Source organism: Rhinolophus ferrumequinum, chromosome 16, assembly GCF_004115265.2.
Source record: "Rhinolophus ferrumequinum isolate MPI-CBG mRhiFer1 chromosome 16, mRhiFer1_v1.p, whole genome shotgun sequence".
NCBI classification, from domain to species: domain Eukaryota; kingdom Metazoa; phylum Chordata; class Mammalia; order Chiroptera; family Rhinolophidae; genus Rhinolophus; species Rhinolophus ferrumequinum.
The window spans coordinates 36,248,593-36,273,693 of record NC_046299.1 but is presented as its reverse complement, the minus strand read 5'-3'; the positions used below and the strand labels follow the sequence as shown (position 1 = coordinate 36,273,693).

Sequence of the window (25,101 nt, the reverse complement as noted above, 5' to 3'; positions counted from 1 at the left end):
CCAATAGTCTATTGACAGACAATTGGGTTGCTTCCGTATTTGTACATATAGAAAAAAGAGGGGGCAAATGTCCCTAAGATATCTTTATTAACCTCTAGAACAAGTTGATATTTTTCTAACTTTTATAAAAATATGTGAGTCATTTTCAATTTTCAGTATTATTCAAATTTAATATATCAAATCCAAACAAGAATGTTATACATACAAGTATCTTGAAAATGTTTTTAAAAATTCAAATCCCCTGAATAAAGAAAATAACCTCATCAGTTTCTCTGTTAAAGTAAAAAAGAATGATACTTTGCTAACTACTGTGAATTAGTATTGTAACAAATAATGATACAAAGGTTTTATACAAATATGTTTTTCAAGTGGCTTTATATTAAAGAATAAAAATAGAGTTTATTTTATAAATAACTATAAAGAAGTAATAGTCCACCTCGTGATATTCAAAACAGAAAAAAAAGAATAATTTAAAAATCACAAATCTATTTTTATATACTATGAAAAATGAAAAAGTTATAATAACATTAAATAAAATTTTAAATGAGCGGTTCTAATTAATATATCATTATTCAAGATAATTAAAATTACCCTGCATTGAAAAACATTGCCATAATTCTTATATAAACCTCACAAGCTTGGATTTTGTGATTTTGAAAAAAGGTTTTTAATTATTTGAGTGAAAGCTATTGGTCTTGATTTCAAAGAATGAAAAAAGCTATCTGTAAATTATTAGTATAATATAAGATAAACCCACATGCAGAGAACATCACTTGTTTGCTAGTGTTGTTTTTTTTCTATTTTAATTTAGATCCATTGTCCAATATGAGAGATGCCTTTATTTGAAGATAATTTTTCCTGTCTTTCTAGGGCACTACTAAAATCTTGCCTTAAAGATAATAGATTTTGCCTTTTTATTGAAAGAATGACCTTTTGCAAATGATGTTCCAGGGTCTGACCCCATGGATCTATTAAATCAGAATCTTTAAGCATAATCCAAAAAAATCTGAAAAATTTAAGAAGTTTTTCAGCTAATCCTTATGGTTTTAAAGTTTGAGAATTGATGACTAAGATTAGATAAATGCTATTAATAGAACAATAAATGAAACAACAACAAAAAAAAACACATATACATCCTACGCTACAGATTTAGCTTTCATATTGTTTTCTGAATGTGAGAAACTATTTATGACTCAGGGCTTCAGTTTTCTTGTCTTCAAGATAAAGACACTTCATCGATCTAAAAGGAAGCAAAACTCTTAACAAAGTAAGCACATTTTGGAAAAGATGCGAAAAGCAGTGTCTAACAATTTGGCTCTTTATTAAATTTCTTATCTACAATCCATCCTAAGATTCTAGGAAAGCTTTTTTTTTCCTCTCCTGATCCATATCATTTTTAAACTGCTTTTCTCGGTTAAATATGTCAAATTAGATCATCCTGATGAAATTACTCCAAGGTTACAAATAATAGGAGTTCCAGTGGGTGATTTTGTTTTTTTTCTTCTTCCTGTTTTCATTACATTCCTTCATGACAGCTATAAAAATAATCTCTTAATTGGTACTGATTTGCAAATATATTGAATTTAAACATATCAAAATAAATTAAGTTTGTTTCTCAATAGAAAGAAAGCAATAGAGCCAGATTGAATCCCAGTGTAATTTTATAGCATCTATTTATAAACACTTTTATATCCTAAACTGCATGACATTTAAAATAATTAGAGCTTTATGCAACACATATAACATTTACTTTTATTGTTACTTCATGAACCCAACAATAAAAGTAGATTTTAAATTGTAGAATGATTGTTTCATCTATATTTATACTGTAAAAACTCAATCTAACATTTGAACCCTGCAAATTCTGTTATTTTAGTATAGTCACTGTTCAGATTACAAAGATTTTAAAAATATTTAATTGAGAGAGATTCATTGTAGTCTATATTTTCAAAAAAAGAATCAATTTGAAACGTTAAGCAGATATCCATGAATTAGTTTATACACCCATAGAAAATTATGTTGTACTTTGCATATAAATTTTGTAGTTGTTAACTTTTCTGGGCCGTACTTTATCTGCACAGATTTACTTCCAAGCAAGCAATTTGGATTCATTTTGATCAAATTTCTTCTTACTGAAATACTATATAATTTAAACTGTATTGCATTCTGGAAAAGGAAAAGTATACAGACAGTATAAAGATCACTGATGGCAGATTCAGGGGGAGGGAAGGATGAATAGGTGAAGAATGGGAGATTTTTTTTGGTTCTGAGACTACATTGTAAGATACTATCATGGTGGATACATGACATAATACATGTGTCCAAACCCATAACACTATACCACACAAAGAATGAAGCCTCACGTCGACTGCAGACTTTAGTTAATAATGTATTGATACTGGTCCGTCAATTGTAACAGACAAACCAAACTAATGCAAGAAATTAATAATTGGGGAAACTGGGGGTGGAGGTGTATATGGAATTCTATATTTTCTGTTCAATTTTTCTGTAAACCTAAAACTACTCTAAAAAACAAAGTTTATTAATTTTTAAAAGCATAGAGCTGTTTTACATGTAAAATTTATGGGAGGTGACAGTGCAAATAGTAAGATTACGAATTAGTAAAATTTAAATGTGATGTAAAATTTAAATGTGATATTTATCATAACCGAGGTGTTTTAAACTGAATTATTATTTAGTCTCTGTTTAAGTATTTGTTTAGGTGATTTTTGAAATTTTAGTCAAAATTGTGGAATTTGTTTAAAATGGCCAGTAAAGCCCAAAGTGTTGCCCTTGGCTAGGGAAATAGGGGCTAGTGCTGCCATCAGGAACATGTCAGGAACATGGGCATCAAACCGAACTCAGATGAACTCTTGTGAAAGAGCGTCTGGTGAAGGCCCTTCCTGAAGACATTTTTAGATTATGAAAACATCTGTCTCTCCAATGTTCAAGGTCCATATCTGTTAAAGATATAACCATGTCCTTTAGCATGTTCTTAGCAGTCCTTTCCTGGACAATGGGAATCTAGTTGATCTCTTGACTATTGGGCTTCATCAGGAAGGCTGTATAATTCCACTACTGAGCCCTATCTGTTTCAAGTGCCTCTTTTATTGTAAACATGCTTTTTTTCCTCAATTATATCAGCAGTAAATCTAGCTTTGGAAAGTAGAATTGTTGAATTTCAAATAGTCAACAACTATATGTTTTGAAGTAGGTGTTAAAAAGTTCATTGGAAGAAAGTTAATGAGGATTGTTTATTTTAAAATAGATGAATTATGACTATATGAATTAATAGCAAGAGAAACATTTGGGTTTTGTTTGTTTTTGTTTGTTTTAAAAAATCCTATAGAGAAATCCTTCATTTGGCCATAAGTCTTTGCTTCTGAAACTAATCAATAGATTTTGATTGTACTCAACAGAAAGAAAAGAGAGAATGATAAATCACATTATACCAGAGTCAGAATTATACCAGAGTCAGAATAGTAGAAATGGAAGATACTTTCAGATAATTTACTCTAAGATTCGTAAACTGTCGGCCATAGATCCAGCACGTAGATCAAACCAAGTCAGATGATATTTTAAAAAATAAATTTGCATTGCTTGTCATAATGTAAATGTTTATAGAATTCACATGAAATTTTGAATTTACTTTCCACTTTAAAATCGCAGTGGACTTGCATTATTACGTCACCCTTATTAAACAGAGCACGCAGTGTCAACTTCTTTACTTGCACCCCTTCCCCTATTAATTTGTTTTCAGCTAATTTTATTCAATTTTCTTAGCTTTCTATCCTCTCTGTCTTCTGATTTAATCGCTCTTAATTTACACCAACTGCTTCATTTTGTATTCAAATGATATGTGACTCAAAAGAAAATATGTAATGTCCCAATCATGTAAACTGGTACTTATCAGGATATAAAACAAAAATAAACTGGGTCCTGCCTGGCAATAAATAGAAAAGAATTAATTTTTTGTAATTGAATGTTCATTATCAGGGAGGTTCATTTAATTCTAGCTTAGAGAAAATTGCATTTTCATGGTATGTTTTGATTCTGGTAGAAGAAGTGTGTTGGAACAATTAAGACAAAGGTTAATGAGGAGATATTTTGTCTAGAAGTAAATCTGTTTTGAACATTTACTTATAAATAGAAGTTTAAATGCATTTAGTTGTATTGGATTTATATTCTTTCTTAAATTACGCCAGTTAATTCACACAGTATTAAGTATTTTCATCCAGATTATGCAAAAATACATGTAAAATTATTTTTAAAGTTTGTAATAAAAGATGGCATTTTTCTAATGTTAAAGCTGAAGGAACATTAGCTGTAGACTTTATATTTCTGTAATTTATAAAGATCAATAAACTAATTATGGAAAGTACAAAATTTAGCTCTTATCTCAGGTAGTAACAAAATAGACAAGTAAACGATTTAAGCAATGTCTAATTCCACGAAAATAAATTCAGTTTATGCAAATTATTTCAGAATATGACTAATATATGTTTTCTTGTATCAAACTTAAGTTATATATAATTTGTTGCTCTTAATATTCAAACCACATGTATTCGTTGCTTATCACAGTATAACAATATTAACTCAAACTTAATGAATTAAAACACATATGACGTCTGACAATTAAGTTCATGAACTAGTTGCAACAGTGCTGCTAACCTTTTTTGATATCAAAGGGATTATTCATTATGAGTTTGTACAAACTGGACAAACAGTTAACCAAGTTTACTATTTGGAAGTGCTGAAAAGGCTGTGTGAAAATGTTAGACAAAAACGACCTGAACTTTTTGCCAATTCATGGCTCTTGCATCACGACAATGCACCCGCTCACACAACACTGTCTGTGAGGGAGTTTTTACCCAGCACACAAATAACTGTATTAAAACACCTGATCTGCACCCTTATGGCTTCCTTTTTTAACCTAAGATAAAGGAAATATTGTAAAGAAAGACATTTTGATGACATTCAGGATATCAAGGGTAATACGACAACTCTGATGGCCATTCCACAAAAAAGTGTTCCAAAATTGCTTTGAAGGGTGGACTAGGTACTGGAGTCATTGCATAGCTTCCCAAGGGGAGTGCTTTAAGGTGACCTTAGTGATATTCAGCAATGAGTTATGTAGTACTTTTTCTAGGATGTGTTCGCGAACTTAATTGTCAAATCATCTTGACGTTTCTGTAAGTCAGGAATTAGTCACCTGTGTTCTCTGTTTCATAGTCTCACACAGGTTTGAATCAAGATGTTGGCCAGTGCTCAGATCTCACCTGAGGCTTGATTAGAGAAGGGTCAACTTCCAAGCTTGTGTGGTTGCTGATAGGAGTCAGGTACTTGTGGGATGTTGGACTGAGGCCCTCAGTTCCTCTCTGAGTATTGGTTAGATATCACCTTCAGTATTTTGTCACATGGACAATTCCATATGTCCACTTACTTTATTAAATTCAGTTGAGTTGATCAAGTCCACTGGCCAGGATGAAGTTACAAATTATAATCTTATGTTACATCATCACTGAGGTGACATCCCATCTACTTTGCCAATTTCTGTTGGTTAGAAACAAGTCACTCTCTGGCCCTCATGCAAGAGGACAAGGATACTCAAGGGTTAGGAATACCAGCAGGGGGAGATTATTGAGGTCCTTTTAAGAGACTATTGTGTTTCCATAGTTCCCCACTTTGAACCCATTTCGGGTTTTTATTTCACAATCACCGTGGTCAAGCACTAAGCAGTGTGACAAACAGCAAATTTTCTTAATACCTGTTTATAATCTAAAATATCATTCAATAATAGTTCTATTGATAATCAAAGCAGTCCATCAAAACCAACTTTAGCGTCACTTTTGTAAGTGCCATCCTTTTTGTGCTATACTACTATCATTTTTTGTTCAAAGTTACCAAAGGTATACTTTTTTCACTGCACTGATGCTATGACAATGACAAAACAAATTGCTTATAAAATATAATAATGCTATCTCAGACATATCTTATTTAAGAAGTGTCTACCTAGGCACATGTATCCTTTTCTAATCTAAACATATTTTTAATAAATTAATTGGGACTCTTTGATTGGAAGTGATAGAAATCTTAAATAAAGGATAAATAAAAGAGAATTTGTTTTTCTGTAAAAGAAATGATGAGTTTAACTAGCTTTAAATATAGCAGCATTTAGAATATTAGCCAAAGTTTAGAGGATCGATCTTCAACCCTAAGTTATTTCATTCGTATTCATATCATTATCAACAAGAACCTACTTATAGGGTACAGATATTAAAATTCTAGCCAAAAATAATAATAAGTAAACACATGTTTTTCCTAATAGTTAACAGTAAATTTTCTGGAAATGATTTTCATTGGCTTTGCATGAAATATTTACCACACATGAACACTGAGTGACGAGGATAAAGTGTCCTCATTGGCCAGATATAGGTAATGTGTCTATATATCCTCAGAACTGGGTCAGCCCTCTCCAAACCAATTAGATTGAGAATGGAGGTAGTATGATTATCCAAAGTAATATCTAGATACTGTTAACAAAAGAAGGCAGAAACGATGTAGGAGAGTAAAATAAAGAAAGAAATGTTATTGGCCATGCAATGAATATGTGAACCACCATTAGGTGATGGGGTTTCCATAAGATAGATCACTTCACATTTGGGTAACTTAGTCAATCAAGTATATGTACTGTAGCCTCAAAGAAATAGTAGTTTGGAAAAGATATTTATGAAGAGTTGTATATAATTGATTTTTCTGATTATATTTGTGTCTCAGAATTTTTTATTAAAAGACTTCAGTGAGGGCACGATATAATTACACTGTGTAATCTAGATTAGAAGAACTGAGAAAATGGAGATAAAAATGAAGGATAGTATTACAAGAGTAAATATTGAAAGAAAAAGACCATGCAAAACAAATGATAATAGGATTTATCATATCAGATTGAGAAAATAAGCTAAAGCTTATTAGAAATAAGATGAGTTAGGTTGTCTAGACTACAGAATGACTCAGAGATATTGTTAAAAGTTTGTATTCTATAATTTTCTAAATCTATTGGAGCTGAATATTATAAATACCTGTGAATTGTAAAAGTGAGATTATTTGCAATAATTTATGAAAATAAATTTATAATAGCCTAGTTAGTTACCAATATTATATAATGAAATTGAGATTTTGAGATTGAAATAATATATTGAAAATATATTTTTGAAATTAAGTAAATATAGTAGTGGGTACATAATACAGTTGACTACAGTTAAGCAAGATCAGTGAATTTAAAATAAATGTTAATTGTGTGATGCCATTCAAATACTTTTAGTACAGTTAGCTTTACAGTAAAGCATGACTAAGAACTAGAAAGAAACATTTGGAATCATTTGCTTAAATATGATAACATCAACAACACAATAGTACCATTTTACTTTAGCAAGTTGAGGTAGCAAATTGTATCCATCTATTGCTTTTGGTGCAGAAGGTGCTATAGAGATAAGTGAAAGTAAGTGTGTAAGTTATTTGGCAGATAACAAAGTAGTAGAGTAGTGCGTTCCATCTTTAATTAAAAACAACTCAGATGACAAGATATTCTTAAAAGAGTATTTGCATGATTTTGAACATAGTTTTTTTTTTTAGGGCCAGAGTCTTAATATAGTACTTCCTTAAAAACTTCAGAAAATAACATCATTCAAATAAACTCACACACACATAAACTAACATTCTATTACTAAATTCAAAACTCCATCATGGCAAAATGGACAATAAAAAAAAAATCAATCATTTTCTCTAAACCTGCAGACCTCCTCCAGTAAGTGAACTTGCAACCAGAGGGACTACAGTTGGTGTAATTTCCGCTGCGGCTGTCAATCAGAGTATTGTGTACTCCATTGTTTCAGGAAATGAAGAGGGTGAGTAGATGTTTATTTATTTAGTCTCTGTTTTTACCATAAACCAATCAACTTGGATTTGGAATTAATTTCAGATTGAATTATTGCTTGCTCTATATTTCTAATACAAATGTGTCCAACTTAAATGTAATCGGTAACTATGTGCTGAATCTGACTAAAAATCCAGTTATAGTAACAAAAGTGATCCCCCCTTCACAGGAAATACTAAATATCCAGTTCTGGAACCCTTTACCTCCTCCTCAGGCAGGGATATTTTAATGACGCTTCTTCAAAATCAGTGCATCCTACTGTCAGATTTTAGGCATAATTGTTGCCATACAGGAGTGTCTTCACACTGTTTTGTACCATCCATGACTTGTACTCCATGCCATACATTAGCTAATCCTGAAGAAATTTTAGAATCATAGATAATTGTGAGTTCCCAAAAAACCACATCCATGTAAAAGCTATTTATATTGTATATTTCCTCAAACAGTGAAATCAGACATGTAATTAACAATTGTAAGTAAATAAATGATTCAAGTTTGTCTACCCATCACAATTGACTGACAATGGAATGGTCTGTGAGCCTCCTGGAATAAGTCCATAGCTCAGTATTTCTCACCCATTCTTTGTTTCATCTTTTATCTGCAACTTAATTGTCCTCTATATTTCACTTTTGATAAGCTAATGGCCTGGCACGACGTGGATAGTCAAAAAAAAGTTAATATGATATATTTAATAAATACATGAATATCGAATATGTAATAAATGAATAAATGTTAATTCTGTTAAAGCAGTTTTCAAGGAAATTATAAAGGCCTTTTCCCAGTATTTCAATAACCAACCATCACGAGAATTGCCGCCCCTGAAGCAAGTACTAAGCATCATACTTTTCTCATTGCTTTCTTCTTTGTTTATACTGTGCTGCTGTGACTGCTCCCTAAGTATTAATAAACTTCCTTTTTATTTAGAGTTCCAATGTCAGACTGAAGTAGTGAATTCCTCAATCTGTTCTGATATTCTTTCTGTGATTCTATCAGCTCTCTTCCTTGAAGATAGCGGAATGGCTCTACTTACTACCTTCTTTCCCCCACAATGACTTTTTTTTTTTTACAATGAATTCATTTATTAATTTATTCAACAAATATTTGTTAATTTATTTAACAAACGTTTAGTGGAACATTTATTATGAACTAAGTACTCTTCCTTGAGGGATAGAGCAGTGAGTAAAATAGATGGATCCTTGCCCTCACAGAATTTAACCATACAATGTGAGGAGACAGACAATAAAAATTATTAAATTGATATATATGTAGTACTTAAGGAGTAATAAACGTTGTGGAGAAAACTAAAGATAGGAAAAGATGTCAAGAGTGCAAGCGATAGGATATTATAAAATATGCCAATGTGCACTGCTCTTCACTTAAATATATATGAGCAAATTTATTTAAAAAATGGACATCCGGGTAAAATATTTTAAGCTATTTAGAATCATATTTTCTAAATAACCGCTATATTAAATTCCCTGATTTTCCCTAATGCACTCTTTGTAAAACACTAAATCGAGAAGATAAATTTTTTTAATCTATTAAATCTTATTAATCTAATAATATCATAAAATACTTGGTTAAACACAATTATATGGGTTTTTTAAAAACAGAATTTCTGAAAACATTTAGTATGTTAGAGGACTGTGTTCATCTGTGGTGAAGGCAATAGTATGCAAATGTGATTGACCACAGAAACATTAATGTCCAGGAGAATCTCAAAACACCTAGAATTTTAAGGAATGAACTTAGGGTAACACTGATGTTGCTAATTTCTGGAACATAGTTTCCAAAGAATTAAAATATGGTTTCCAAAAGCTAGCTTCTTAGCACTTGTATGCTTTGCTCGTATTATAAATAGGTGTTTTTGAAATCACAATGCCTTTTAAAGAGAATTATTGTTCCTTGTAATATAAAGAAAATGACCAAAAAATTATATTTTAATTCTAGATCATTTTGGTATTAATAACATCACGGGTGTTATTTATGTGAACGCCCCTCTGGATTATGAAACAAAGACAAGCTATGTACTCCGAGTCCAAGCTGATTCCCTGGAAGTGGTCCTCGCCAACCTCCGAGTTCCTTCGAAAAGTAAGTTATATTATTTAATGGTTTTTCTTAGGTTGGTGCAAAAGTAATTGCGGTTTAAAAGGTTAAAAAGAATTGGAAAAACCACAATTACTTTTGCACTAATCTAATAAATAAATGTATGGCGTTTCTACTCATTGTCAAATGAAATACATATGTCTAAAAGTTCTCAGTGAAGAATGTAGGAAGATCAGACTCGAAGATGTTTGGCCATTTATTTTAATTTCCGGTATAGGACAATGCCAAGATGATTTCATATGCCTAAAATGTCAAGACAATAAACACTAGGTATTTGCAAACTTTGTGTGTAATATTGTAGAATATCGTCATTATTTAAGTATGTTAGATAATCAACCTTATTTCATCCCACTGTGAGGTTCTGGCTAATGCTCTGGAATGTGGGATGGTAATGGGTGCATGACCACTAGATAACCCCTGCATTGTGTGCTTTCTGGTATTCATATGCTTGTATTTTCTTAGAATAGAGGAAAACACATCTTAAAATTAGTGACTAACATTTACCATAATGTATGTGTCGCATTATATTTAATTCACACCCCTTTCTAAGAAATGATAATGATCTTCACTTTACAAAGACACAGTAAGAAAAAGTTTAGTGAGTTTTCCTAAAAATGACACTTGTCAGTATATGAAAATTTGGAGATTTAGGCTCACATCTTTTGACTCCAAAATCTTTCTTCAGCATTTCAGTATGACATAATTTAACCATACAGAGAAGCAAATAAAAGCCAATTTGTGAAGGAGGCCAGCACAAATTCTGAGAGCTATTACCAATAAAAGGATAAATGCTATTTTTTTCCATTCATTGAGGTAATACTTCTTTGCACTTAAGCAACCCATCTCTTTTTAAATAATCACACCGACTTTTTTAGAATTTAGGATATCCATGAAAACCAAATTTAATATAACCTTTGGTAGAATAGCAGCTGCTCACAAAGAGTGTGAAGTGGGAGACAGGCTCTGAAACATTTGCCTTTCATTGTGGGGCCATTCCTCAACATTTGTCACAGCACTCCATCAATTAGCATTTTTAGAAGGGGAAAGATGAAAAAAGAAGAGAACATGAGATCCAGGGCAAGGGTACACATATGTATAAATGCTAGTGGACCAGAAAAGAGAGTAAGAGTAGGAGTAAAAGTCAGAAGATGTGTTATATGAAGGTCAGACAATTAAGTTCATGAACTTTCTACCATGTAACTATCTCAGTTCAGCAATTGATGATAAAAAATAAATCACTCCTTTTGTTTTATTTCAAATCTCACTGATCTAGCATTAAAGCCTACACAGGTACAATCAAATTATTCAAAAAAATCAGATTACATAGTGTGTCTTTGGAATTAAAGGAATTAAGATGTCTTTAATGATTATGCATCACTTGCATAATTAAATTCTTTAAAAACAGCAGACCAGTTCTTTGAGTTTTTAAAATCTTTAAACTGCAGGCCATTATTATTATTATTATTATTATTATTATTATTATTATTATTATATTTTTATATAAAATATAATGGATGATTCAAATTGTAAATATAATTGACAAACCAGGAGTCAAAAGGGTAAGATAGCTATAAATTACATTATGTAAACTACCTTATTGCAAATAAAACTAATTGTGAAAGTTAATTGAAAACTGTATTTGCCATCTTTCTTTTAAACAAACGAGCAGTTAGATTTAAAAGAAAATTTTAGTGAATTTTCTAAGTTGTGTTTTCTAATTTGCTAAGTTGTGGAACTTAGCAATTATCAAGAAATAGCTCTGGTTTCTAGGAATAGAGATATAGTATTTAGTTCTTATATATAAATATAATACAACTAGCTCTCATTACTATCATCTAAATGTAAGTCTGGGGCTAATAATAGTTCACCTAATGCACACATGTATGCTGTTTGTGTCCCATTATGCATGTAGAGGTAAGGCCGAATAGCAAATCCATGAATTATCCTCTCAGAAATGCATGAAGCCTAAAAGCTAAATGTTAGTGTGTTTAATGCCTGATTCTTGAATGTGTTACTAATCTTTGCCTCTTGAATGTAAATGCAGACTTCTGTATTTCTGATACAATTTCATTTATTAATGACTGTTAATGGCCTATAACCAATCCCTAGTCCATTAGCTATGTAAATGAGATCATTATGTTAATTAATTTTAATTAATTAATTGTTTACAAGTACATCCCTTCTTCAGAATTAGCTGACCTATGGTTTTCAGCTCTACCAAATATCACATGAAAAAAGATAATAAACAGAATAAATTGAATTCATTAAAGAAGTATTTTATTGTGATTTCTTTACCAAGAAGTTATTAACAAAGTCATTTTCAAAAAAAGTTTTACAACAATGCTGTAACTGATTTAATATTTAAATTCAAATTAATAATTAAAATAGAAAACATTTATAGCTTATTTCCAAAATGATACCAGCCCTATTTAAAACTTTTTAATTTTTAAGTATTAAACATTTTAAACATAAATAGAATTACAGAGACTGTTATAATGAACCTCTATGTATCACATACCCAGTGTCAACATTATTGAGTCCTAGGAAATCACTCATCAATACTCCCAATTACTCCCTCAGTTCATTATTCCAAAGGAGGACAAAAACATGATACTTTACCTGTAAATATTTCAATATGTATTTCTTAAAAATAGGGATTCAAAACTTAATCACAAAACATTTATTATTTCCTCCAAATTTACCAAAAATCCTTCACTATCAAGAAATATCCTGTCAATATTTGTATTAAAATTTTATTCATATCAGAATCCAAATAAGGTCCATTGCAATTGGTCGATCGCTCTTTTAAGTCTCTTTTAATCTATACCCTTCACTAGTGCCACTACTTTTTATTCACCTTTATTTGTTCAAGAAACCAGATTTCTGAAGCCTGGATTTTGATGACTGTAGTATTTTCAATGGTTCATTTCATATTTTTCTCTATCTCCTCTTTTTCCTATAAATTGGTAGTTAGATCTGGAGTCCTGATTAGATCCAGGTTATGTATGTATGTATGTATGTATGTCTGTATATATTGTTTTAGAAATAAACCATAGGTGATGATGCAACAGTCCTCCCTTATCCTCGGGGATACTTTCCAAGATCCCCAGTAGTTGCATGCAACCTCAGATAGTACTTAGTCCTATATGTACTGTTTTTTTCCTATACGTGAAAAAATTATTATATAATACAGTTTAATTTATAACTTTGGCAAGTAACAGATTAACAGGAATAGCTAATAATAAAATAGAACAATTATAACAATATGCTGTAATAAAAGTTATGTGAATATGGTCACTCTGTTCAGGGGATCTCTTGCTAACGTCTTCCTATAGCCTCAGCGCTTTCTGCTGCTGTAACACATTGCCGTTAATTGGGACAAGTTTTCTGCTCATGTCTTCTGCCCACCCATTTAATGTCTTTCTCATCTTAACTAAGTCACGCACTTAGTTAAGTACTTGTCACGCACTATGGACATAACTTGCAGGTGCAACAACTGTAGCACAGATATCTTTTTCCTTTTTCACAAGTTCGTGGATAAAAGATTTGTTCTAACCATAGATTTTAGCAACCTCAGCATAAGATTTGTTTTCTTTCATTATGAAATGGAGAACTCTTACCTTTTCACTTAAGGGAAGCACTTTATGGCTTCTCTTTGGCATATGCAAACTGCCAGCATCACTACTCTTTCACTTTGGGGCTATTATTAAGTAAAATAAGGGTTATTTGAAAACAAACTCTGTGATACTTGGACACTTAATCTGATAAACCACAGGGCTACTAAGTGACTAATAGGCGGGAGCATACAATTAGTTTGCTACATATAAAAGCCTTGACACACACACACACACACACACACACACACACACACATATTTTTCTGAACATAAATAGTTTACTCCATTTTCTTCTTTAATGGAACATTACTGTCAAAAGATTTAACCACAAACCAGTTTTCTTTTCAAATGGGTGTTGCTCTTATTTAAAATTTCCAAAGAATTTACTCTTTTTCTTTGGAGTCCAATAATTTATTTAATACAGCTCCATGTTGGCTATTCTGAGCCATTTTCTGCATATATAGTATATGATATATCCATTCAAGTACTAGTTCAGGAACATTTTCTTTAAATCTAGGTTTTAGTATTTTTCCTGTTTTCTTACTTTGTTTTTAATCTTAGGAGACTCTTATTATATAAGTGATGAATCCACTTCTCTTATCTTTTATATCACTTTCTGTCTAATCTCTTTAATATCTTTATTCACGTCATTTAGATTTTTAATTTTTTTCACTTGAGTTTTATTCTAATTCTGATGTGCTTTTTTTCCCCCATAGTTTCTCTTTTTTCATAAATTAGTTAGCTTGTTCCAAAATACTATGGTAGAATTCTCATATTAAATAAATAAATAAATAAATAAATAAATAAATAAATAAATAAATAAATGACTTCATTTTTAGAGCCATTATTTTTTCTTGCTATTCTCTTTTTATTTTGTGACTTTGACCATGATCCTTTTCTATCATTCATGTGTAAATGAAATTAGTATTTTCATGGAATGATTTCATTTTATAGTTTTGCTTTAGGGTACAGCTTGTAATACATTGCATTTTCTTGTCTTTTCTAGTTCCAAACAGAAGGTCTATGGCAAATAATGCTAATGACTATTTACTCATGATTAATTGACTTACATACTCTTAAAAAATGAAGGTGGGCTGGGATACCTTTTCTAATTCACAGCTCTTGAATACCCAAATAGTGTTCAACAATTTCACAGTAGTAATATTTAAGTTGGAACTTTCCTGCCTACCTTACCAATCTTTCCTCCTCAATCTCCAACAGCAGATGGCAGCAGCCTGAGTGTCAAAAAAAAAAAAAAAAAAAAAAAAAAAAGCTGCTTCTAGTAAACTGGTGAGAGGTGATTACTAGAGAAAAAGGAAGTCTTCTACAACCTCTTTGAGGAATGCAGATTTTCCAGGAACACATCTTAGCTGCGAAGGGAGAATAAGTTTACCATGAAATTAAACTTGAAGTATTGGTTAATATATGGAACTAGAGAATCTTTTATTCTGAAAACTTAATATGATCATACTATTTTCTATTAACTAGAGCCGTTTTTTAAGAAGTCATGGGATTTCTTGTGCTTTCGTCAATAGCAGAAAAAAAGACTATCTCAAATCAGCAGAATAAAAGGTATAGTAGGAAAGAAAAACATAAGACTTACAATTATATTACATATATCCATTTTAAACATACTAATATTTCAATGTGTCTGGATAGAAGAATGTAGTCAAGACATTTATAATGAATTTAAGCTACATGAAGGCAGGATTTTTTGTCTGTGTTTATTGTTATGTCCCAATAGCCTAAAATGCATAGCACATAAATATACTCAATAAATATCTGTCCAGTGAATGAGTGAGTCTGGAAAATTAAGGCAGGTTATAAGGGATTTGAATATCAGGCTAACAGTATGCAAATATGCAGTGTATATACCACCTATACTCCCTATACACTATGCAAACATGCAGTATATACATTTAACCTATACTCCCTATACAATAGCAGACTTTTCATTGTCATAATTTAGGCAATCATTACAACAGATGGAGCCAGTAAATTGTTTTAATCATGGGAATGTTTTTAGAGGCTCTCTCTCAGTACTTGATGTTACAGGGACTTTGAAAAGCTTTGGAAGATTTCTCTCCCTCCAATACAGCTCAAAAGTCAATGTTGATTTATCAGTCCTTCTTCACCACAAATGCTCTCTGGTCCTCCAGATTCCCAGTTTTTATTTATCTTTTGCTGGTCCCATTCTTTCAGGAATCCATATATACATATATATATATAGTGGGTTTTTTTTGGCTCCCATTGATTTTGATCAAATAATTATCTTCATTCTCTAAATTAAAAACAAATATGAATGTGTTAATGTTTTTAATATGTTATTTCAAAATTATGAATTTTCTGTTGTTCGTATGAGCTCTGTCTCTACAGACCAACTCAATCTCTCCTGGATTTAGGACAGAATTGGTCTCCAAAAGTCTTCAAAGCACCTGTGTTCAGGAGAACTTCCACAGAAACTTCTCTCAATATTACTGCCAAAAAAAAATAATAATCCACATTCTTATATTTTATGTAGAACAAGAGCAATATGAATCTTTATAGCTCAGTTTGATTTATGGAATGCTACAATTGAAGTACAATTTTTCATTTATGGCAAAATGATAATTACCATTAAACGTGGAAGAAAAAACCCACTGCTTTCTATAAATATGTCATTGTGTTTTGATTCAATAACTAGCTTTTCAATCAGGAATAAATGATAGGACAATTAAGATAAACCCTAAACTGGTGATAAGACAAGTCAAATGCTATTGATTTCATTTTATAGTTTTGCTTTAGGGTACAGCTTGTAATACATTGCATTTTCTTGTCTTTTCTAGTTCCAAACAGAAGGTCTATGGCAAATAATGCTAATGACTATTTACTCATGATTAATTGACTTACAAAAGCATTCTTCATATAACTTGGGTAACAACACTGCAGTATGTGGAATGTTATTTTTTCAGTCCTAAAATCCCAGGAATGTTCCAGTCCTTATAATTGTACTATAAATATATGGCCACAGTTTTAGAAACTCTATTCAGACTTTATTACTTTAAAACTTAGAGACTGCTTTGTGAAAACTGATATCATAATGTCCTTTATGATATTTTTGTCTCAAACATTCTAAACATCTTATATAAATACACAGTTGAAAAATAAATTTTTAATAAAATGGAAATCTATCTGTCCAAGATAACAATTCAGTTGTGAAAATACCTTTGCTTGGAAATGTAATTTTTAAATGGTTACAAAATTTTATCAATCTGTTTCTGAAACCAAATATATTGAGGCAGTGTTCTCGAATTGACCCCAAAATTGATTTGCTGAATAGGTGACAATGATGTGTGATCAGCCTTTCTGAATTAGAGTATAGATTCTGATACATATTTCTTCATATGTAATCTGAAGGAAAATCATGTTACATGGGGAAAACATTTTATATTGCTTCCATGTACAGTGAAAAATAAAATATCAAAGAGTCAAGGACTGCATAAAATGGTTCTGCTTAACTTATACCTAAGAAGATACATATATTTTCTTAACTTATACCTAAGAAGATAGGTATATATATCAAGAATATATATATATGTATATATATGCATGTATATATGTGTATGTATGTATATATATATGTGTATGTATGTATATATGTGTGTATATATATACATATATATGTATATGTATGTATATATGTATATATATATATCTTCATTTTAGGAACTTCTGTTTAATTAATATAGTTAATAATTTAATTGTTATTAGATGTTTTAGTGTAAATTTAAATTGGGATTCAAAATAGAGGTCTTTCACTGATTCACAAACATTTTGCAACTTTATATTCTGTTTCTGAGACCAGCAATCATTTGATTAATAATGAAGCCTCAGGAATATGCAAGATAAACTCTATTCCTTTAGCTTCAGAAACTCCCATTTCGATAGAGATAAACTATGCCTTATTAAATATACATAAAATGATGCACAGAGGAACTGAAGCTTGTTAAATCATATACATGATAGAAATATCAACATTTCTAGAAATGGAAAACTAAAGCCACTCTTTGGATAACATAGGCATACAATTCTGTTTTCAGTTTTAGCTTTTTCACAACTATTTGAAGTTCTGGTACAGAGTATAAGTGCTTGCAGATTTTTTTTTTTTTATTTTAAGCAGAGAAATAGCAATACAAAAATTAGCTCAGCCCGTAGGATAGCTTAGAAAGAGAAAGAATGAATGTTAAAAGAATAGTCTAGGCCTGACCTAGTATTGCACTAATATCTTAGGGATAAGATAAACTAAATTTATCTTAGAGATTAACAGAAGTTATATGTTAGATAGAAGCTAGATAGATTGATCAGTAGATAGATGATAGATAGATAGATAGATAGATAGATAGATAGATAGATAGATAGATGATAGATACATAGACATCAACATGGATAAAAATATTTATTTGAAAGGATTGACTCATGTTATTACAGAGACTAAGCAGTCCCATGACCATGATCCGCTATATAGAGGCTGGAGGCCCAAGAATACCATTCTTCCATCTTTTACTACTATTTAAGCCCTCGACAAATTGGATGATGCCTAAACACATTGGTGAAGGTAACTTTCTTTACTCAGTCTACTGATTTACATCCCAAATACCCTCATAGATCCACTCAGAAATAATCTCATACCAGCTCTCTAGGCTTCCCTTAGTTCAGTGAAGTTGAGACATAAACTCAATTATCACAACCAGTGAGATCAGGAAAATATAGGACATATATAAAAGAAAAGTTGATAGGACTCAAGGACTGGTGATGAAGAGAAATAAATAAAACAAGGATAAGTTTATACTTTTGATCGTGGGTAACATAAATTAAATCAAGAAAATAGTTGAAAACAAAAAACTTAACGATTGAAAGGTGTTTAAGATTGGTAATACAGATTTTGGAAGAAATTATATAGAATGATTACTTATGCCAAGGGATTGTTATGCAAAGGGTCACTAGATATCATGTAAAATGAGATTTAATTAGGGAAATCAAGTAGAAAGCCATCAAAGAAAAAAAGCATCTTTCTAGTTTCCGTAACTCAATGTGTGCAAACCTCACCACAGCATAAAAGGAACTAAAAGCAACGGATTTAAAATAGTACTACTCTCCATATTCAAAGGGAATTTGGAAGTTAGGCAAAAAATATATATATATATATATATATATATATATATATATATATATATATATATATATATATATATATACACTGATATGCAGCAATGGGAGCTTCCTGGTCAAGGAAACATATGCTAAAGCAGGGGAGCTGATGAAGCTAAGTGGCTTGTATCAGGAAGAGGCAATTTAGATCCATTGAGCTAGCTTGGATCCAATTACCTATTTACTTCTTTATCTGTCAAAAGAGAATGAGCCTCCAGGGCCACCTGGCCCTGTCTTTCTAAGAGACCCAGCAAGAGTAAAAAGCAAAAAATTGTGTTTGGAGAAACCTTCGTTTAGTGAATGAGAGAAAGAAACAGCACTGAAGAGCCCATGGAAAGGAGGAGTGAACTGTGTGTAATGAATGGCTTGTTAGTTAACCAAAGGAGAGGAGAGGAGTTTCAAGAGAGAGAGAAGATGGTGGAAACATCAAATGTTACTGATGGTCAAAAAAATTTTCTCTATAGGAAATAAGTCCAATGACAGTTGTGTCACACAGTAACACATGAAATAAATGTCATATAAATAAAGATGACTTGTATATGAAAGACAACAGGTAAATTATAGTAGGTAAAGGAAAGGATTTCTTGGTTTTATCTACACAATAGACAATTGTGTTAAAATTATAATTTGATGTATTCTTAAAATTATAATTTGATGTATTCTTAAATATTCCTTTATTTTTTAATTGTTATATTTTTATGAGGCATGGATTTTAGTTTAACTTACATATTATATGAATACAAAGACACAAATTGAGAATTTTGTTTCAGAAATAAGAAACAAATTTAGTTTGTCATTCATTTTAATTATTATTCAAAACACAAGTCTAGTAGTCAATTCTTCTTCCAAAGCTAATTCATTTTTTATCCCCAGGAACTTTTATAAGTGCAATTAATCTATCTTGTTCCTGTTTTTCTTCCTCTTGGTATTGTGAACCTAATTAATCTCCTATGTAATATCTTGAAAATAATTGCAGACAAACAATTTAAAGAAAATCATTATTTTAAATGCTGTCACTTTCCATTTTCAACGTCTATTGCCGTTTATTTGTATACAGCATATACTTTCTATCGAGATTCCTTGACAGAGATTTCTATGTTTTATTAAAATTCACAAAGCAGTTAGATACTCTAGTCAGCCCACATCTCAGTTTAATTAATGAGAATTTCCCATTAGGTGATATTCCATAAATGCTAAGATATACATAAGATTAAATGACAAGAGGTAAAGGAAAATTTTATTAAGAAAAAAATGTTAGAACTCAGATGATTTACCACTGACACAGCTCAAATTCAAGATTACCTTAGAATAGCGGAGAAAACACAGATAACTAAAAATGTAACCTAATAAATTGTTTAAGATCCCTGACCTTGATATCTTACAGGCCAGGGTTCCAGACACATCTTTGATCTTTACTAACCTCCCTGAGCTCTAGAATCTTCAAAATTATACCAGTGTAAATATTCTTACACCTCTTAAGGCGTTTGAGAATTCTGAGCAAAATGATATCTGCAAATTATTTAAATTACTAGAACAACACCCAATTTAAAAGCTATAATTATTATTGCTATTTTTTATTATATTTACTAGCTGTGAAATGTTTGAGTGACATTTAAAAATATAGCAATCACATACTAAAAATGCTTTATCTATTCCTCTAAATTATTGTATATAGGATTCCACATGTCTCTCTCTAAGTATTTTGCCTAACCAATGGTTGTAGCTTGGAACGTGTTACTAAAGCAGTCATACTATCTTGCAGAGTCTTTAAATTTAAGTACTCTGATCTGGATTGACAATCAGACAATGTATGAACAAAAACACAGACCTTTTCTCCTCAAATAATGGTCAAAATCATGTAATCATCTATGTTGAAAAGGGGAAAATAGGCAAAACATAACACTTGATTAAGTTTTGTAACACTCAAAGGAAAATTTGCATTTTATAATGTCTTTGGTACCTTGGAAGGGAAAAATGCAAACTCTTTCTGTAGGTTGGGAGATATGGTCCCTATCCTCTGATACGCACTAAATTGATCATTTCCAACTGTACTTAGAATGGTTATTTGGTTGGCAGTATACTAAAAAAAACAACTTACTAGAGGAATTTTTGATGGTTAGCACAAAGGAAAAGCTGAATAGGATCTAAGGAAGAGCAAAACAAGCAAACAAACAAACAAACAAACAAACATACAAGATAAGCTTTAGCCATCTTAGTCAGAAACTCAAAACACTGCTTTTTTGGGCAGTGCCATCAAGACTGCTGGGATCATATACCTAAAACAACTGGCAATCAGCACAAGGGTCAAGTGTCTGAGAGGGAGAATCTGATTAGCCTGGGTTAAGACATACAGGTGGCCAAGGGTGGAGTACAGGTTCCTGTGATTGACCGTTTCACTAAGAGCACATGGAATATGGAGGCATAGTAACCCAAGGGGGAAGAAACAGTTCTGTAGTTCTGTGTCCAAAATAAGGGAGAGAGGGATGTTTGGCAGACAAATCAAAAATATTCTACTTTACCTTTTTAAAATCAATTTAGAACCCAAATGTAGTTGACCGAAATGTTCAGGTGGGCAGTGTAGAGACAGGTGTAGAGAGTGGCATATTACTTGGCAGTTATAGTGCTAGATTTCACTTTCTATAGTAATAAAAATTTTATTTCCATTTTTACTGTGACTGAAGCATGAAAATTTAAATAGCTGATTTTACTTGAACTTTGAAAGCTTACAAATTTATGTTGCTTCAACATTTTATTTTTTTCTCTCAGAAGTTTTGGGAAGATTAAAGATAATGCCTGAATTTAATGAAAATTACAACAACTGTGAACCTTATGTGACAATAATTAATTAAATATTATCTAAGGACTAAATTTAACATGTTCATTACACTAAGTAGTTGTAGTTAAATTCACCTTGTATTGCTTCTAATATTTCTGCAAAAATCTAATTATTAAATGTGTTGTGTACCAGCTGACTAATGAATAAAGAAATATGTACATATAAAGAGTAATTAAATTGTGTATACAGGATTACTTCTCTGTAGTCATTGCTTCTTGGTTAAATCTTCACAAGTAAATCATATATGCCTAGGGAAATATCTTCTTACCGACAAACAAGCAAACAAATAAGCAAATTCTTTTAATTTAGGGGGAAAAGCTAGTATGCTTAACTACCTAGCAAAGGCTGGGGGTTGTTGATGCAGAAAATGTAAAGATTCACATGGTGTCTCCCCAGGCTCTTTAGATGCAGGAGATGGCATTTTGGAAAAGGCATAGAAAGGAACCAAAATGTTTTGTTTTGTATATTATGCTTTATGACTTCTGTTTCCGCTTCTAAATAGTAATTTACTTACCTCTTCTCATATTACTGAAAATCTAGTTTGTTTTATAAGTGGCAGCTGAAAGCAGCAGTTCTTAATGAGATCCTTGGAGCCCAGCACTGCTCTAAAATGAAAAATCTTTGCTCATATTTTTACTAGTCCTTTTTATGGAGCTATGATCCATAATTTTCAAAAAATGTTCAGAGCTATATTTATACCAAAAGAGGATGGATCGATTCAGGTACCAAGTCATACCCTGTAGATTATGTCTTTTTTTTAATTTTCCTCTTTCTAAAGGATTTATTATAATGATCAAAAAAAATTGCTAATCTTCTAACATACACTATCCAGGAAAAACACACTCCTCCTGTATGTTTCTCCTTTACTTTCACACTACGACCACACTTAACAATACTTCTGACATCTGATGTATGGCTTTGCCATTCACCAAGCAATTCTCTGCAACACCAGTTGTGTGTCCTACAATTCCATTGAATTCTGATACTAACTGGAGTTAGCGCAGACCCCACAGGTTAAGGCTCAGTTCCCCAAGACTGCCTCCCACTTCAGATGCCGATTGAAAATATTAAGTCCTCAGGGTACCCACAGCAATTTGCCTGACTTGCCTATAAGTCAGAGGTTCCCATGACCCCCCCTTATTGGATTCAGCCAATTGCTAGAACAGCGCATAAAACTCAGAGAAAGATGTACTTCTGTTTAACAATTCATTATATGCAATAAAGGATATGATAAAGAATATGTATGAAGAAATACATAGGGCAAGACCAGAAAGGGTCCCAGTCCAGCAGTTTCTGTCCCTGTGGAGTTCAGATGAACCATCCTCCTGGTAGGAAGATACATTCACCAATCTGGAAGCTCTCCTAACTTCTTATTGTAGGGGACTTAATGGAGGCTTCATCACATAGACATGATCGGTTATTAACTCCATTTACAACTATTTTCCCTCTCTGGAGAATGGGGTGTAAAGATGAAATTTTCAAGCTTCTAATCATGACTTGTTCTTTCTGGTGACCAGCATTCATCCTGACGCACACTGAGTCACCTCATTAAACAAAAGATGCTCTTATCACTCAGAAAATTCCCAGGGATTTAGAAGCTCAGCATCTGATGCTTCTATCACTCAAGAAATTGCAAAGGTCTTAGGAGCTATGCATTAGGAACCAGGGTCACAGACTAAATGGTAGAACAAAATGTTATCCTAGCACTTGTATTTACAAGGGGTTTTTGGAGCTCTGTGTCAGGAAGCAGGGGCAGATACATATCATTATATATATATAACTTGTATACACACTATACACATGACTTGCATTCATTTTTGTTATCAGTATACGACTATATTGAGTATTACAATATTGATACAATTTTCTCCTTTCTTAAAATGTGTATACTTTTTTTTGGCACCCCCAGTGTGTGTGTGTGTGTATTTATTTGTTTGCATATACTGATCCAAAACTATACATATATGGCATACATAAGTATTCTACTATATGCTTTTACATAGTTTATGCACTATGCAAATATTTTGAAATAGCATGCATGTCAAAACACTTTTCAATTTTTATGGACAACTCTAATGCTTTAATTTTTATGGTAATGATAATCACATAACTGTTTATTATAACACTTAATTACCAAAATGATCCTATTGTTTTCAACAGGTTATAGGTGAGAAAGTAGGCTTTTGTCCTTGTTCAGAGTCAGTCAAAAAGTACTGAAGTATGTAGAAAAAGGATTTCTCCTTTTGAATTCATGGTGTTTCTTTGCCTCGAGCTCTCATGAAGTAGGAATGAAGGATATTTTCAGGGAGGGATATATAGAAACACTTCCACTGAGCAGTTTTAATTTTGAAGTAGACCATTAGGAAATGGTCTTTCAACCATTTTCCTGATGCAGCTGAGAAGTAGGCTTGCTTTCCCTGGCCCCATTTTAACATTCTATATTCTCATATTCAAGAGCGTTTATAAAAATGTGGAAAGCCTTAGAAATTCCCTAGTGAAATAATAGTTCTTCTTGTGGTTTTAGACATGGAGTATAGCTAAATACATAATGCTTAAATAAAAAGCAAATTTTACACAAGTTGACACAACTGTCCCCCAGAAATCACAAACTTTAGAGAGGCTTAAAGATTATGTTGGATTTTAAAATTTCCTCAAACTGAAGAAAGGCCATAAAGTGAAATGGTTAAGGATATACATGGTCAGAGTTGTGGGTCTGAATCTTCTTCTTCTTTCTAAGTGTGTAGTATTAGACATTGTTGAATCTCTCTAAGCCCCCTTTATCTTCATCAGTAAAATGTAGATAATAACAGTGTTATTATGGGGATAAGTTAATATACTGCTTTAAAAGCATTTAGCTCAGAAACTTCTCAATTATTAAGTAATTAGTATTATCACTGTAATAATCTGCTCGATCTGCCATAGCAAAATACCATAGACTTGGTAGTTTAAACTACAGGAATATATTTTCTCACAGTTCGATAGGCTAGAAATCCAAGATCAAGGTGATATAGGATTGGTTTCTAGTGAGGCCTCTCTGCCTGGATGGCCGATGGCTGCCTTCTCACCCTGTCTTCACAGGGGTGAAGGAGGAAAGACCAGAAGAGACAGCAACAGAGACAGAGGCAGAGAGACAGAGAGTGCTAAATCTCTGGTGTCACTTCTCATGAGTACACTAATCCTTCTGGACCAGGGCTTCGCCTTTATGACCTCAGTTAACCTTAATTACTTTAAGTCTCAAGAAAAAAGAACATAATACTTCTTTTTTTTTTTTTGTTTCACTCCTTTAATCTTTATTTCCTTTTTTTATTCTCTCTCTATATTCATATATTGAACAGATACTTATTTAGCAAAGCATATTTAATGTACTAGATACGACATTACTATCTTTATATATTTATCTTTTTTCTCTCCCATTCTCATTTT

General features: G+C 31.7%; 1 protein-coding gene across 1 annotated transcript in view; it reads left to right on the top strand.

Annotated features, from left to right (window-relative positions):
- The window catches only part of PCDH15 (protocadherin related 15), a 714,179-nt gene that overhangs the window by 601,840 nt on the left and 87,238 nt on the right, over positions 1–25,101 (top strand). The window contains exons 26-27 of the mRNA XM_033131356.1: positions 7,795–7,904; positions 9,884–10,024. Coding sequence (XP_032987247.1) covers positions 7,795–7,904; positions 9,884–10,024 — 251 coding nt within the window. The remainder of the gene's footprint in view (positions 1–7,794; positions 7,905–9,883; positions 10,025–25,101) is intronic.